This window comes from Stegodyphus dumicola, chromosome 4 (genome assembly GCF_044657685.1).
Source record: "Stegodyphus dumicola isolate Sdum_Otavi_A_Nest chromosome 4, ASM4465768v1".
NCBI lineage: Eukaryota > Metazoa > Arthropoda > Arachnida > Araneae > Eresidae > Stegodyphus > Stegodyphus dumicola.
In genome coordinates, this window is record NC_140771.1 from 169,720,807 (window position 1) to 169,739,415 (window position 18,609).

The 18,609-nt window shown below is 33.0% G+C and overlaps 1 protein-coding gene across 7 annotated transcripts in view; it reads left to right on the forward strand.

The window, feature by feature from the left end:
• The first annotated feature begins 814 nt into the window (after window positions 1–814).
• Window positions 815–18,609, forward strand: part of LOC118188253 (speckle targeted PIP5K1A-regulated poly(A) polymerase-like) — a 55,399-nt gene continuing 37,604 nt past the window's right edge. Inside the window, exons 1-3 of one of the 7 annotated variants that reach the window (XM_085815763.1) lie at window positions 1,610–2,075; window positions 2,283–2,315; window positions 5,345–5,468. In XM_085815763.1, the coding sequence (XP_085671889.1) occupies window positions 5,397–5,468 (72 nt within the window). In that variant the 5' untranslated portion in view covers window positions 1,610–2,075; window positions 2,283–2,315; window positions 5,345–5,396. Of the gene's footprint in view, window positions 915–1,383; window positions 1,409–1,603; window positions 2,076–2,282; window positions 2,316–5,344; window positions 5,469–15,240; window positions 15,311–15,523; window positions 15,660–18,609 lie in introns of those variants that run through there. The other 6 variants (XM_085815762.1, XM_085815764.1, XR_015040828.1 and 3 more) reach the window with 6 other exon arrangements.

Consider the following 18,609-nt stretch of genomic DNA (forward strand, 5'->3'; position numbering starts at 1 on the left):
ACATTTGCTCACATTAAATGACATAATAATTACAACAAACGATGAGTCAATTTCCCATGTTTCTGCACAAGTGCCGATGGAACATTGACATTTTGATACACTTAAAAACTCGCAAAACATTAGAATAAATTTTTATTTCAGAGGCAGAAACAATTTAAAAAATCATCACATCTGAAATTTAGTGTCATTCACTTCACAAATGATGTTAAATTATGCGAAAGCACAGTCATTTTACGATTAACTAAATTATCAACAGAAAAAATGCGTTCAAAATTCAGTATTAAAATAGTATTTTTATAATTAAACAGTTTCAGTGCTTTCGTAAGAGGAAAAAAAACTCAGTTTTGTATCCCTGATGGTAATAGTTTTAAATCAATATGCACAAAATTTATTCATACCACTAAAAAAATTATATGAAGTGCTAACAGAGATATTAAAAATTGAAATTGTTTTGTTCTTTTATTTATAATACGTTTAGCAGGAAATAAATGTTAATTCAAAGAACACTGCAATGGAAGTTCTCACATGTCCTATCAAACTTTTGTCAGTGAATTTAACTGAATTATCACCAGAAGAAATTTATTAATAAGCGAACACTACAACAACGAATATCTAAGATATTCTTTGACTACAACAACGTTTGCACCCTAACAAGAAATCTTCGATGTTTGTTTACATCGCACGATAAATTGTTAATCTTTGCCATAATTCACCGCGAAACATGATAAAAAGCCAAATATTGTAACCCATCCAGAAGCCAGTGACGTCACGGTAAACTTTTCCGTACACCTTTGGCGTGTGTCTGTACATAATTGTGACGGACTACCGTGAAACACGTAAGTGAAGACTATTGCCAGATTTCAAATAGAAATATAAAAATAAACAATGAAAAACGTTGCCGCTGCTTAGGTAAGGTAAGTAAATTTTTTGCAGGTTTTTACTTTTATTTTTGAAATATTGGTTGTAAATTTTAACAAACGTAATTGTAATTCGATAAAAGTTTACGATTGGGTGCCCCTTGTTTTTTGGCGATTCCTTTTTTGACGCCAAGATCGGCTCCAGGAAGACACAATTTCAAGATGGCCGCTACACAAAACCAAAATAAAAAGTCAAAGAATTGCGTAAAATCTGTGTCCATGTACACATCGATCTGTTTTCACTTAAAAAAAATCCCAGAATTGCACAAACTAGGCATTGCGCACTGCTTTAAATTTGTCCATGTACACAATCTATTTTTATTAGCAAAGTTACACTATCATGGTAACCAGAAATGAGATTACATCGCCAAAATTTTACAAAAAATTGTCGCTAATCCAAGGGGCACCCAATTTTACACTAGAGCGTGTAAAATTCAATAATAGGAAAAATTATAGAATTGCAGTTAATTCATGTAAAAGTAAATAATAAGGTACGTCTTCTTAATATCAAGTATTCTTACTAAATCATAAGTCGAATTAAAATATCGCGAATCATAATGCAAATTTAAAAATCGCGCCAAAAATTTCTTTTTTTCTTTCTCCTCATTGCGTGAGTCTAAAAATAGACTAGTCGTACTTAATATTTAAACAAAATTGATTACCTGTTAATATTTCCAATCCGTGTTTTACAGAAAGGATGAATTTGAATATTTTGTTTAGCTAATCTGTTGCACTTAGTTGTGCCATTTGTCTTCATTTAGATCGTGATATTAGTTTAATTATTCCAATCTAGATAACCTGTTTCAAAACTTGATAATTATTAATATTTCCAATATTTCTCATTGTACGCGTAAGCTGGTGACCACCCGCGTGACAGGCTGGCTCCCTTACTCACCTACATTTCACAAAATTTGACAAGTTTCGTCTAGTTGGCGCGGCGTAAATCGCCTTAATTAAAAACTTAAGTACCAACGACTTAGGGCAATTTACCAACAGAGACGGTTAAAGTAGCGGTTGGCTACTAATTGCCGCCTAGCCATTGACTCGATTTCGATTTCTGTTAATATTGGTTAAAAAATTTTGAGCAATGAAATTTGTGTATGTAATTGAAATTGGGAACGTAGATCTTTATAGATTACTGAAATCTTTCTTATGTCAGTAAGTAATTAATTACTATAGTTTCCAAATTACTGATCATAAGAATTATATTTAATTTTTGTTTTGCTTTGCATCAAATTTCTCATTAACTATTGTTTTTAACTATTAACAAATGAATATGCAATTGCAGCTTGAAATTTGGATCGCTAATATATTTCTCAAATGTAGTTTAATTATTTTTAAAATTGCATGTTTATTCTTTTATAGTCAGGAACTAAAAATTTCCGAATGCGTTAATAGGTTTGTATATCTGTATCATCATTCACTTCCTCATTGAGTTTCCTTTTTTTTTTCCATCAAAAAAGGGAGGTTATTCAGTATAAAATGTTTTTATCTGTTAATGATTATTTAGACCTTTTATTTAACTGTGTTGTTTACCTATGTATTTCGTAAAGATTTAACTGTGTATTTCTTAGCCCTCGAGTGCTTTGCCGTAATCTAATAAAACCAAAAACTATGTATTCTTTAAAAATTTAACTTTTATCAGAAGTAAAATTGCACAGTTTTAAATTAAGTTTATTGTTGGTGATCTTGGTAATCTGAGAATCTTGGTAACAATATGAGAGTTTTGATTTTAAAACACTTAGGGCAAGAACTGTTAAACTTTACAAATTTGAAGATCTCTGTCGTATAATGTGCATTTTGGCACTCACAACTATGCAGCATGTCCTTAGGATCCTTACATGGCCTTTATTTTTTAAACTGGTGGTCGTAGATAATTTTTAAGTTTCTGGTCATTGGTTCTTCCAATGACAAAAAAGAATTTAAATAATGCAAATATTAATGTTATGCCATTTCTAAATATAGAAAAAACAATTTTAAAAAAATTATGGAAGCTGATGGTTTTAAATGGTTTTTGTATAATTAGTTGTTCTCATAGTATTTTGTGAAAATTTCTGTTAGGGAAGCAAAGCTGCAGTATTGTCATATATACATATTATCTTGCTATTCTGCATCTCAAGCTATATATGCATATATATATATATATGTAATGATTTCAAACGCGTAGATGAAAGCAGTGGACCTCCCAACAGCTTACGATACTGCATAGATGACCGAGAAGACCGTAGTGGCTTGAAGGTGGCAGAGTGGAAAGCATAATGACGCAATTTAGCACAACATATCTTGAAAAATCACAATCTGGTTAATCTTTGGATTATGGTAACTTGGCGATTTTTTTGCGAAAATTTGGCTACCAACTCTGCTACAGCAACCTGCTAGTTTTTGTTTGGACGCCATTTTTTTTTCACGAAGTAAAGGCATGTTTTTTTTTTTTTTTTTTTTTTTTTTAACTCAACATTTCCAACATTTTTTTCCAACAATCTGCTAGCCGAATTACGCTTATGCTAGAACTTTTATGGAACAAAAGTGCTTAATCATGACAAAGATTAAGTGCGAAATTGGGACAAAGTGCAAAATCGCCCACTGCTTGCCGTGTTTTTACGAATTGCACGTACACGGTATCATCTATGTACACGTCGACCTTATTTTCACTTAAAAAAAATCCCAGAATTGCACAAAAATGGCATTGCGCACACTCTTGACTATATCCATGTACACTGCTAAAGTTCTAGCTAGTAACCTTTATTGCCTTACCAAAATGTCGCCAAACTACCTGTTACTATATTCCAAAGATTAGCGCACAATCTTTATTTTTTCCATGCATATCAAATAATCCTTTTTCAGACAAGATATTTCTTAATAATATTTAATAGAATAACTTCCATTTTGAAGTACGACGTCATCTTAAGCCAGTAAGTGGCAGCAGCATGGATGAAAAGCGTCGATATTGTTGATTTAGAAAGCAAGCCAGCGAAATTACATCGTAGCACAGTAGAGAGCAAAAGCTGAAGTGCGTAGTTATGAAAGATGGAAGCACTACGAAGAGAAAAGTTTTGGCTTACAATGGCAGTTTCAGTTCCCAATTATTACGTCATCAGAGCTGCGCGGGCCATGGAGTGACGCAATGCAGAGAAGTTATTACGAATTTAGAATAAAGAGGAAGAATTAATGTTTATAGTTATAATTCTGATTCATATAATTTTTATCTTACATATATATATATATATATATGCATGTGTGTGTGTAAGATAAAAATATGTAAATCAAAATTCTTATTTAAATTTGCAATAGCCCCTTAACACTTCATGTTTGGAATTTCTGTATATTGCAAACTGAAATGTCAACCAACTAATATCAAAACTTTTAATAGCGAATGAGAGTACAGCAAACAAAAATCTTTCTCCTTTTGAACTAGGTCTCTATATTGGATGTACCATAAATTTTGAGTAAATAAGCTGCTCTGGAGTATACTTCGTGCACATGATAATTGACTAAAAAAATGAAAGTTCATTGGGTATGCAGCACTGCCATATACGTTGTGTCACGAATTCCGAAAGCACTTAATATTCATGTATTCAGTTATTCTATTCCATGTTGATGTAATTATCATTGATGACATTTTATAACATCTACAAAATAACTATAAATGTACTATATAAATAAATAAAAAGTAAACAAATATCTTACTGTAAACATACCAAAAATGAACTCTGCTGATTTCTAATAGACATTATTTTAAGCTCGTAAAAATTAATTTAATAAAACAATATAAACTATTTATTACTACAATGTTTAAAATGCTTTTATTAGTTTCTATTCCTTGTTGCTAAGTTTCTGTCAGTTTTAAAACTATTAATTAATACAATGTTTCAAATGCTTTTATTAGTTTCTACTCGTTGGTATGTTTCTGTCAGTTTTAACCAGTTGCAACCACTTCTTATTTCTGGCAGGACAAAAAATTATTGTTTGTTGGCAGTAAACCATCTCTACTGCCAGGATGAACAAATTTCTCGGTTATTTTGAAAATATAAATCAGTATTACAAATAAAACATTAGCCAATATTTCTATCCCTATATAAATTTATAATTTTATGAGCTTATTTTAATTTTTCTTTTATTTAGAATATTATAAGGGACTATGAACTAGATTATAAATTTGAATATTAAGAGTTTTAATAACTTTCTACATTGTTTCTGTATTATTTAGTAAATTTCACGGAATGCAACTGAAGCCGAGACTGGCTTATGAATTTAAAGGTTTTTCTAGACAGTTTAATGTATTGTAAAATATGTGTTCTGAATAATATAATTATACATGTATGTAATATAAGCCATTTTTTAAATCAGTATATATTTTATATTACATATTCTGAAAGTTTTCAAATTCATTTTTGATAATTAAGACTGCTATATTTCTATATTTATAGGACTGAAATAAGCATACTTTAAGTCAATTTCAGTTTTAGTATTGGTTTTAAGATGGCAAATGAGTTGGTACCAAATTGCATCTTGTCCACCAATAATCTGATGGAAATTAGAGGATGTTTTAATGTAAGTCACTGATTTGCATTCATTAGCTCATTTTATGATTTATCAGGCTATTAACCATTCCATAATAAATTGCAGTTAAAATTTTTCTCAGTATATGCTCATTTACTTGTATTCATTACTTCAAATTTTCTGTTATAGTGCAAATTATAAAATGTAACTTTGGGGCATATAAAGTAGAAATTTGCTAATTTGGGCCATTTTGCAGAAAATTATTAAACTCCATTTTCTGTTTTTATAACAACTATATTTTATTTATTTAAAATAATTTGTTAATATAAATATGCAGTTATTTATTATTCAAATTCATTAGAATAAGTGACTGCAGAAATGTGTAATAAATTTAACATGATTTAAAAAATATATATATACACTGGTGTGCAAAAATTAAGGACGAAGTCGAAAAATTAGCATATCAGCTGAACGAAGAGGCAGAGCGGACAGAAAGACCAATCAGGAGATTAAGTAAGGTGATGTACGGTAGCACATGCGCAGATATGCAGGTAGACGTAATGGGGGAGTGTCTGAGTAGTATAAAGCATGTTGTCGGTGTAAGATCAGTATTTCTGGCAAAGAGATTGCACACCGTATAGCAGTTAAAATCATACCGAGTTGCTGCCTCAGCGAGAAATGGCGAATAATCAATTTGTTAGACGACATCCGGATGCTTTTACCCGAGGTCGAATCATTGGGAAGTTGGAGGAAGGCCGCAGTGTGACAAGTGTGGCTGCAGAGTTCGGAATTGCTCACAGCATCGTTTCACGACTTTGGAGACAATTTCAAACTACAGGAACAGCTATCCAGGGGTTTAGTAGTGGTCGTCCACGAGGAACCACACCCGCAGATGACCGGTATATTGCCTTACAGGCCAGACGAAACAGGCGGCAGACAGCGGGAGAAATCGCTAGACACACGACACAGGCGACTGGACGACCGATATCGTGTTTTACCGTGGCCAGAAGACTGCACGGTGGTGGTCTGTTTGCACGACGCCCTGTATGGCGTGTACCTCTAACGCCTGCCCATCGGAGAAGGCGTTCTCTGTGTTGCGGGGAATACCGGAATTGGAGAGACAATGAATGGGGACGAGTACTCTTTACAGATGAGAGCAGATTCAGTCTGAGTAGCGATTCTCATCGCATACTCATCTGGAGAGAGCGGGGAAGCCGCAATCATCCCTCGAACATCATTGAAAGGGACAGGTATGGAGGTGGCGGTGTTCTCGTTTGGGGAGGCATCATGCTTGTTAGTCGTACAGACCTTCACATCTTCGACGCAGGTTCAGTCAACGGGACCCGTTATTGTAACGAGATTCTTCTTCCATATGTGCGTCTTTTTAGAGGCGCTATGGGTCCGCAGTTCCTTTTCATGGACGACAATGCACCATGTCATCGCACAGTAGCTGCCGAACAGCTCTTAGAGAGTGAGGATATTGAACGTATGGATTGGCCGGCACGATCTACGGATCTCAATCCCATCGAGCATGTATGGGATTTTCTAGGCAGACGCTTGGCAGCTCGTACCTTACCACCAGTAACGATTCCGGAGCTTTGATTGGCGCTGCAAGACGAATGGGCAGCAATGCCTTAACAACTCATTGACACCCTCATTCTCAGCATGGGCGACTTATCAACATTTTGGCGATTTTAAGATCAGTTTCTATAGAAAATTTTTAATTCCGAGATCTGAGAATTTTTGGATGATTTTTTTTAAACATCCTAACATTGATAAATCTCATTGAAATAATGGTAATATATTGAAATTATATTTAAAAAGTAACATTAAAGTTAAACATTTTTAATTTTTGCTGTCATATTATAAAATTTCATTTTGGCAACTTATTATACAATATTTTGACTCTGAAAAGTAAAGAAGGTATAATGCTGTAAAGCACAATTTATAAAATGGCTTTTTAGCAAAAGCAAAATTAGCTATGTAATTAGTTAAAAATATCTCCTTTTTAATTTTTTCATAGTAAAAGGTTTTTCCCATGTAATTGTCTCAGAATATTCAAAATTCTCAGAATATGTATCACTTTGTTTTAATCATATTGATATTTATTGATCTGTAATTAAGTTCATTACAGCACTCTCACATAGCACATTGTTTATTCGAGGCCAACATCAACTGACAATTACTTCACTTTAGTTTTACCAGCAACTAGTGTGTCTCCACATATATGTAACATCTCCCCTCTTTTGGGAAACTCACAGGAATCAATGCATTATATAATTATCATATTTGGATGGTCGATATACATTACGACCACTTCTTGTTTTATATACACAATCAAGATTAATACAGTCAAAAGTCGTTAATTTGGACACCCATAATCCGGACCTCAAAGCTACAAACTTTCTGCACATGCGTCTCTTTGACGCATGCACGTAAGACCTTTACGGCTGCGCATATGCGTGTGTGCATGCGCAAAACACGTTTACGCATGCACGTTTAATGCATAACGGACGGTATAAGCTAAAATTATCTAATTATCTATTTCAGTTAATGTTGCAGATTGTGTTGTTCCTTAATCTTCGAATTGGATCCGGCTTATTAATTTTTGCAGACTGTTAGAGCAATTTTATAAAAGTAAGCTTGAACTTTCGATTATGTCAAATAGAATTTCCGATGCTGGAGCTCCCAAAGAATCTACAAAGCGAAAGTATGTTTCGATGTCCATCAAACAAAAAGTGGAATTGCTGCAAAAAGTGGATAAAGGCATGTCCTTTGTTTCTCTAACCATTCCGAAATCTGTTTATCAATTTCATGCTGCTCTCCGGTGGGGGGGGAGGGGGGATGCCGCGGTGCACGATGAATTGGAAGTTGATCTGTCAGCACTATCCTTATCTTTAGGGCAGATGTTTTTATTTTATTTGGCTTATAATTCCTTACTAAATGTAGTATTTTCATCTCAATGTACTTCGTCTTTGATATGATTTAAATCAAATTCCTCGTCATTATAATTCGCTTCCGATAGTGAAGAAAGTGACAGAGAGGTTATTGAAAATGAAAAAATTTCGATTGACAAATTAGTCGGTATTCTCCACACAGCAATTATAGGACTTGAACAGCGGAACTTTGTAACTGAACAAGAAATTATGTCTGTTTATAGAATTAAAGAGAAAGTATTATCACATAAACGAAGCAACTTAAACAACTTACATTGAAAGAAATGTTTAATAAAGTAAACAAATAAATATTAAGCTTTTTTTTTTTTTTTTTTTTTGTAAATTTTGATACCCTTTAGATCATAATTGTTCTTTATTTCATAAATTGCGGTTTCGTATTTTTAATTTTATAATTCTGCATGCCATCTTGCCAGATTTAAACTGATGATCTATAATCCGGAAAAATCGATAATCCGGGATCGCCGAAGTCCCGACGAGTCCGTATTAACAACTTTTGACTGTATTATTGCTATTATTTTGATGGTGAGGATCATCATGTATTTTTGTATGTTCACTACTTATATTTCTCATTACATAGATCATAATAGTCTAATGTCACTAAATTCTGATTTTTAGTTTTTCTTAAATGGAATTTATTTCATCTAATTATGCTATTATCTTTTGTTCTAATCCAATATGATCTAGGAGTTGAATGCTTTTTTAAAACTATAGCAGGCTTCTATTTATTTTCCCATCTCAACATTACCTTTTCCAGGAATAAATTCAGGTCTTTCCCTTGCATGCTTATCAGAATAAATTTTAGCCTGTTTCTGCTTACTCCTCACCTTTTCTCTATATTGATCTTTTACAGATCTGTTTGTGTAATTGGCAATCGTGATCTTAAATTCCTACTTAATAGCATTTGACTTGGTGATAAATTTGTACTTGAAATTGGAGTATTTCTGTATTCCAGTAAAGCCTCATTTAAGTTCTCTAATCCTGCTTTTCTAAATAACCTCTTAGCTATACCTACCAACTTTTCTGCAAATCCATTAGATTTAGGATATCGAGGACTGCTAGTGATTATTTCAAATCCCCAATCCCTTGCAAAACTCTTCATTTTCCAACTATTAAATGGTACGTTATCACAAATTAAAGTTTTGAGTATTCCATGTGTTGCAAATATCGATTTCAATTTACTAGTAACTTCCACTGCACTTTTATTTTTTAGAGGAATTATGTCTACCCATTTAGTTAAGTAACAGCCTATTACTAGATAGCTTTTCCCCGCGTACTCACAGATATCAGCACCAACCTTTTCATAAGGTAAACTGGGAATTTCATGAGAAACAAGAAGTTCTTTTACTGTTTGAGGCCTGAAACTATCACAAATTAGGCATTTAGAAATCATATTCTCAATGTCACTGTTGATTCCTGGCCAAAATAGTACTTGTCGAGCCCTAGCTTTTGATTTTTCAATCCCACAGTGAGCTTCATGCAATAATGTTAACATACACTTTCTTAATGCAACAGGTACTACAATTCGATTATTAAAAAAAAAAAAAAAAAAAACTAAATCCTTGTTCAACTCGCAACTCATTTTAAAAGTTAAAATAATATTTTGCTTCTTCAGGAACTTTATCAACACTCAAAGGCCATCCATTTTGCCAATATTCTTTCACTAACATTAACCCTTCATCTTCTAATGTAGCTTTCTGAAATTCCCTTTTCTTACTCTTGGACATTTGCAGTTGTTTTGTTAGTGTATGAACAATCTCTGTCATATTCATGTTTTCGTTTGTGTGTGTATCAATAAAGGAACGTGATAGTAAATCTGCAATATACATATATTTCCCAGGCAAATATTTTAAGTTGTAAGTTATATTTTAAGAGCTTAATTTTTATCCTTTGCAATCTATTTCACAACACATTAGCAATATTTTTGTTCATAATTGAAACTAATGGTTTATGATCAGTAAGCACTTCTACCTCTCTACCATAAATGTAATAGTGAAATTTATTAACAGCAAATAAAATACTAAGAAATTCTTTCTCGATCTGAGCATAGTTTTTTTCTGCATTACTTAAATTCCTAGACGAAAAAGCAGTTGGTTGCCCATTCTGCAATAAGCAGCAGCCTAACCCATCTTTAGAACTATCTGCCTGTATAGTTATAGGTTTACTGCTATTAAATATTTCTAACACAGGTGCATTGGAAATTAATTTTTTAATTCCCTGAATGCTTTAGAATGTAGCTGTAATCACTGCCATTCTACTTTGTTTTTCAAAAGTTCGCTTAATATGGCTGTTTTCTCTGAAAAATGTGGTACAAATTTCCTCAAATAATTACACATTCCCAAAACACGCTGTAATTCATGCATATTTTGAGGTTCCTGTAATTCAGTAATGGCTTTAATTCGATCAGGATCAGGTCGCATGCCTGATGCATTAAATAAATGACCTAAATATTTAACCTCACTAACCCTATATTGAAGTTTTTGCTTGTTGAATATAATATTGAGTTTTTTAGCTCTGTTGATGACCTCTGTTAAAATTTTATTCATGTTCTTGTATAGTGCTAGCAGCAATGAGGATGTCATCAAAATAGACCAATACTCCTGGTATATCACCAAGGTTTTCAAGATTGCGTTTCTGAAAAATTTCAGGTGCACAGGAAATACCCATTGGAAGCCTTAAGAATTTATAGCATCCAAATGGTGTGCTAAAAGTACAAAGATCACTACTATATCCATCTAATGCTATTTGAGAAAAACCCATCCTTTATGTCCAAAACAGAGTAAATTGATTTATTACATAGCTTTGGTAAAATCTCCTCAATTGTTGGAATCAACACATGTTCTCTTTTTATAGCTTTGTTAAGATCTTGAGGATCAAGGCATATTCTTAAGGATCTATTAGCTTTTTCAATTATTACTAGATTGCTAACCCAGTTCAAAGATTGATCAACTTTTGCAATAATGCCCTATCTCTCTAATTCGCTTAATTCAAGTTTAGGTTTTAAACTAAGTGGTACTCTTAAGTACAGTAGCTACCTGATCATCAACCATGATTTTACACAACACCTTCAAACACTTCTGAATTATTAATAATAAATTGATCTTTAGATGGAGGTAAAACAATTGTATACTGATCCACTTACCTTTAATTGATATTCCAACCTTATTTATAAACTGAATTAAACAAAGTTTAACACATGCATCAATTCCTAATAATGTACGTATATGCTTGCTAGAAACAATTAAAAACTCTAGAGTATGATCCACACCATCTGAGGAACATTGTAACATTAATGACCCATCAGGTTTAACCTTGGACCCCCCAAATGCTTCTAATACAACATTACACTTGTTTAAAATAAGATTAGAGTTTTTAGCACTCAGTGTTTCGTAAGTTTTCACAGGCAAAACATTCACTTCAGACCCTGTGTCCAACTTAAAAGTCACAGTTGTCCCTTCAACAATTATAGTTTTAGTCCACTCTTTTGTAGACGATGTTGAGTACACATCATTTTTAGTTCTTTGAACATTTATGGAATTCACGAAGAATCCATCATCAGATTCCCTATATACATCTGCGTTATCATGCTGAGAAACATTTTAGGCGTGCTTCAGTCTGCACATAATCGAAAAGTGATTTAGTTTGCCACAATAAAAGCATTTTTTTCCATATGCCGGACACTGTCCATTAACGTGATGTCTATTGCATTTTTTACATAAAGATGTCTCAGTATTTGAAGCGTCATCACGCCATCCTCTGTGCTTCCTTACTGCTAAGGCTGCATTGGCTCCTCCTGCCAGATGTTGCTTCACTTTCCCTCTAGTTACGCTGTCAACATTGTGTTCTCTTAACGTTTGAGCACGAGCTTTGCTCAATTCAGTTGCTTTCCCTAATTCAATTGCTTCTTCCAAACTCGGATTATTTTCTCGCAGCATCCTCTCCTGTAAACTGGCATCTGATACTCCAAGGACAATGCGATCACGTATGACAGAGTCACTCTGCTCACCAAATTCGCAAGATTTTACAAATTTTTTTTAGGTCAGTCACAAAACAATCAAAAATTTCCCCTTCTTCTTGTTTTCTCTTATTGAATAAAAATCTCTCCACCACCATATTTGTTCTAGGCATCGTGAAAGCTTCAAACTTCTCAAGCACTTTTTCATAGTTACCTTGATCTTCTGTTGAAAGATTGAGCGTGTTGAACACTTCAACTGCTTCCTCACCAGCGGCATTTAAAAATAAAGCAACTTTCACATCCGAATCTTTTGAAGCATTTCCTGAAGCTTTCATATAAATGTGGAACAGCTGCTTGAATCTGCGCCAGTTTTCAGCCACATTGCCTTCGAAACTTGGGCCTTGCGGTAGGCGACAAATTTCCATCTTGCGTCTGCTGAGAGGAAAAACAACCAAAGGGATTGCCTGGCAATTAGTTGTAATACGATTCCACACGACTACGCCATGTTTTAATCATATTAATATTAATTGATCTATAATTAAGTTCATTACAACACTCTCACATAGCACATTGTTTATTCGAGACCAACAACAACTGACAACACAAAGTATAATGCTATAAAGCACAATTTATGAAACAGGTCTTAGCAAAAGCAAAATTAGCTATGTAATTAATTAAAAATGTCTTGTTTTTAATTTTTTCATTGTAAGAGTTTTTCCCATGTAATTGTCTCAGAATATTCAAAATTCTCAGAATGTGCATCAGTTTTCTCTATAAAATTAATTTTACACTTTTTCCCTCCTTTTTTTTTCCAAAATATTTCTGTCCTTTTGTTGTTACTGAATTGGTAGGGATAATTTTTCTTTAGTATTTTAGACATTGCAGGTGGGAATGTTTAGAAGGATTTCAAGGCAAGATTTATAGACCCACAATTCTAGAAGATTCGAGAAATATGTGACAAAATGAAAAATGTCTCCATGGTATCAACACTTAATGGATGTATTTTACAGAAAGTTTGCGATGAATTTCTTACTTTTTGGAGAATGTCTGAAAGAACAATGAAAACATAATATTTGAATGTTTTACTCCTGATACTAAAATCATTTTCTTAACATGTTTATCTTCCCTTTATTTTCTTTACTTTTCACTAGACACAAGCATGGAAAATATAAAAAATGCTTCTAATCTTGTTACATGGGCAGGCATTATAGAAAGGGATTTTTTTTATTAATAAAGAAATTGAAATCTTACAATTTAAAAGATTCATCTAGTATGTTTTAATGCATCATACACAAAGCTGGCACTAGGCATTTTCTCACCTGATGCAATCTCTGTGGAGCCTAAATTCTGCTTCCAGTGCCTGCTCTAAATTCTAAAAGTTTTGCCATTTCTAGATTTTGTTGTTCGGTGTGTCACTAAATTCTAAAAATTCTGCCACAATGGCTCTGTAACCGGCCTTTACCATATATATTTCTTCTGAATGTTCATATTATTAACGAAATAAAATTTAGATTAACCATTTTCTATACATTCTAAATGCATTTCATGTTTTTTAGAATAACGGAAATCTTTAATTAAATCCAAAAATTCTAAAATGAAAAGGAAACGTGTTGAAGAAAGAAAATAATAAAAACAAAGAAAATTATTCTTCAAAGAAAATGTGCAATTATTATTATGTAAATTACCCAATTGTTTATGATTTCAGCCTTTACTATAATTTCCCATTTCTATTTCCTTATATGATAGAGTTACTGAGCCAGATTAAATTAAAATTAAATTGTATAATCTTTGACCACTAGTCCACACTTTTAGTTTGAATTTGGCTGTTCTTGTTTAATTATGTAATCGTGAGCTGTAAATGATTTTGTTAGCATCAGAACATGCCTTTGTATTCTAAGTTCTTTTTATATAAGAGGCTTATTTAAACCTTTGTCTGATATTTTAGTTATTTTCAGACATAGCGATAGTTTGCTTCACATCAGTTTGGGGTTTTCGACTATTTAAATTTTACCAGATCAAGTAAACCCTCATAGGTACATTGTGGAGGAGGTTGACAAGTTAGGAGATAAAGCAGTTAGGTTGATGCAGAAACTTGCGAGAGCATTGGTTTGCATTTTAAGACAAATCTCTAATTGTTAGAAAAGATGCTTAAAGAGAAGGAAATCGATATAAACTAGCCAAAATGATTGGGAAGGCTTCAAATTAAAATGATGGATAAATATTTTGTTGAGTGTTGTTGTTACAAAACATAAATGTTTTGTAGCTTTTAATGTGTAATTATCCAAATATCATTTAAGAATCAATGTTATAAATTACATGTATCTTAAACTGTGAAATTTGATTAGATTTTGATTTTAATAGGGCTTTTTTAACAAATATTGTTAAAAAATAAAATTTAATTGTGGCCATGTAAATCCATAATGACTAAGGTTATCTAATTACCTAATTTAATTATTTATAACTATTAACAAATAATTCTCTTGCACCATTGCTGTAAGGGATGAAATTTGAACTAAACATTTAAAATTTAATTAACTTTAAATTTGTTGTTTACGAATAGAGAATGTTTGTTAAGTTCAAATTTTATTCCTTGCAGCAACGGCGCAAGAGAATTATTTGAATTAAATTTAACTTTATTATATTCTTTAGAAAAAATTTTGTTTGTACTTAGCAGCTTGTAGTGCTAATTACCTAGTTTGTTTCTCTGACAATTTTTTTCAAAATGACATTTTCAAGTTCTAATAGTTTGGTTTTCTTTAGTTTATGAATTATAATTTTTGCACTTAGCTTTATTTAAATTTTACGTACTGTGTTTCTGTTTAAATACAATAGTTCATTTTAGCTTTAAATTTTAGTAAATTAAATTAGCAACACCATTTAAATTCCCAGTTTTTTATTATATATTTATTCATAGATTTTGATGCTTGCACTTGATTTGCATATGCTCTCAGAATTTAAATGATGTTGTAGATTAGCTTGCAGCAATAAGTAATCATTTATTTGTAATTCAAATTCTTTTAAAATTTAATTAACTTTAAATTTGCTTTTTAGGAATAGAGAATGTTTATTAAGTTCAAATTTCATTCCTTGCAGCAATGGCGCAAGAGAATTATTTGAATTTAATTTTACTGTATTCTTTTGAAACAATTTTATTGATGTGAGATATTTTATGAGTAGATTTCCAGTGGTTAGTTTTCAAAGACAAAGTGCATCTGAAATACATTCTAGTTGCCTGAAATGCTGTCTAAAGTTTGGAAACAACATTTTGCGTGACTGCAACTACAAATTTGACTACAACTTTGGTGGTTGTGAGGCCTTTGAACTTTTCTATGGGTAAAATCATCAAGATGCTGTCTTATATTTTTTAAAAAAAAATTTACATTTGTAGGTTTATTTTTCCCCATTTAGAATGTCTAATAAACAATTCATCACCCTCTATTTTGAGTTATATGTGATCCTTAAATTAAAAACTCTGCAAATACGTATTCACTGGCTGTCTATTGCACATAATGGTTACAAGTTGGTTTGCTGGATTCTGTGATAGTAACTTTTCATAATGATATTCATCCTTGCATTTTTGACACTCATGTACCCATACTTTATTTTATGCTTTCCTATAAGCTGAAAATTTTCTTGTAAGGCAGAAGTATTACTTTGTCAAGAAAGATAAGTTGATAAAGAATGTGTCAAAAGAGCATACTTTATTAGCTCAACAATGAAGCACTTTTCTAATGTGGGTTGTCTAAAGATTGATTTTATGTACAGAGTGTTCATAATTTAATCACTAGATAATGCAATTAAATTGAAATGTAATTTTATGAAATAACAGGAAATAATTTATATCATTATGATCTTTAGTTTAGGGAATTGCATTTGTTCTGGTTTTTGGGAATGGCAAAGTGAACTTGTTTATTTACAGACAAAATGGCATTATGCATTGAAAACACATTGCACATTCTCTGGTTATTGAAAATAAAAATCTCTGAAAACAGTTTAGAGGTGATTCCAACATGAATTTAATGAAACTTCACCAATGAGACAATCAGTTAAAAGATGCTTCAAACAGTTTTGAGAGATTGGACATGTTTTGCATAAAAGAAATGCAGATAGGCCAAGCATCTGTGATGAAAATGTTTCTGCTATTTGTATTGTTTTTGTACACTATCCCAGTAAATCCATTCACCATGCCAGCTTGCAAACAGGAGTGCCCAAGTCGACTGTTTATAAAGTTATTTATGAATTGTTGAAACTGACTATGTATAAATTGTAGATTGGTCAAGAAATCAAACCTAATGAATGAGTTGATCATAAGAAATTTTCTGTAGATGTTCTTCATCATCTTCAGCATCAATAATGATGATCAATTGCTTCAGAAAATCTTATTCAGCAATGAAGTAAAATTTCATTATTGATCGACATTATGTTGATCGACTTTACTGCAAGATTTGAATGTCAGAAAACCCATCTTTTGTAAGGGAAATTGAGTGAAGTACTCCTTAAGTTAACATTTGAGGCACACTAACTTATAATAAAGTCATGGTCCCTTCATTTCTTAGAGTCTTCAATTAATTCAGATGATCAATTCGGTGTGCTGAGGTTGTTTTCGGTACCTCAAATAGAAGAACTGGAGTCAAATGTTTTTTCTTTCCAACAGTGTGAGGCTCCTTGTCTTTGGGCTACACGTGTATACACATTCCTTGATGAAACGTTCCCAGATTGTTAGATTGGTAGAGGTAGACCAATTTCATGGTCACCATGTTCTCGAATCATCACACCACTCGATTTCTTTTCTGGGGGTACCTGAAGAACTGAATTTATGCTGCAGAGATTCATAGCATTGGAGAATTAAAAAGTCAGATCATCTCAGAAACTCCACAAATGCTTAATAACCTATGGAGGGAAATGGAGAACAACCAAGCAACTAATGGTGCTCATATTGAAATATGTTTATATAAAATTCTTTCAAGTGCTAAATAAAATTCAGCTGGTCATCAATCTCTTATTCTTTATTATTTAAGACATATCTTTAGATGGTAAATAAATCGTGTACACCTTTTGTATATACGAGGGATATTCAGAAAGTAAGGAACGTTTTGGAATTAAAAAGAAACTAAGTACAGGGAAAAAATTTATTATATGCATCAGAAAGAGCGACTAAAATTCTACTTTTCTACATAGTCACCAAACAAATTGAGGCACTTATCATAGCGGTGGACAAGCTTTGAAATTCCTTCGTCATAGAATTCTGCCGCCTGCGATCTCAGCACTCAGTGACGCGCACCCGCAGCTCCTGGTCATTGTTAAAGCGCTGTGTTGCTAGCCAGTTCTTCATTCTTGGAAACAAGTGAAAATCACTAGGTGCAAGATCGGGACTATAGGGTGGATGAGAAAAAACCTGCCATTTGAATGAATTAAGGAGTTCTTGAGTGCGATTTGCCGTGTGAGGTCAGGCATTGTCGTGCAAAAACAAAATGTTGGACGTCAACTTTCTTCGGCGCTTGTTTTGAACTGCTCTGCTAAGGTTGCACAAAGTTTGACAGTACCGCTCAGAGTTTATTGTGGCACCACGTTCGAGAAAATCAATCAGAAGCGCACCTTGCCTATCCCAAAACACAGTCGCCATAATCTTCTTTGGTGACAAGGTTTGCAAACATTTTCTTGGTCTTTTGGGGGGAACTTGTGTTCCCTCACTGCATGGACTGTAATTTTGTCTCGCAATTCACGTGTCTCACCCACGTCTTGTCACCAGTTATGATTCGATCCAGTAATGAATCACCATGTCTGTATTAGGCCTCCAGAAATGTCAAAGCTGCCCCCATTCGCTAACCTTTATGGTGGTTTGTAAGCAATTTCGGCACCCATCTTGCACAAAATTTGTGGTAGCCTAGCTTTTGTGTGACAATTTCAAACAACAAAGTCCGTGAAACTTGTGTAAAACTAGGCGAAAGCTCCGTTATTGTGAAACGGTGGTTTTTACGAATCTTTTCATCAACTTTAGCGACCAGTTCGTCAGTCACAATGCTAGGGCATCCACTCTTCTCTTCATTGTGAACGTTAGTTCGGCCATTTTAAAACTGAATGCACCATTTCCGCATTGAACTTTCATTCATTACGTTGTTTCCGTACACTTCACACACTTGCCGATAAATTTCCATAGGTTTTCGGTTTTTTGCCAACAAAAACCATATCACAGACCGCATCTGACAACTGTCAGGATTTTCAATTGTAGTGCACATTTTAAATTTGAATATCGAAAAAACGGGCAGCGTGGAAATGTTCCCGT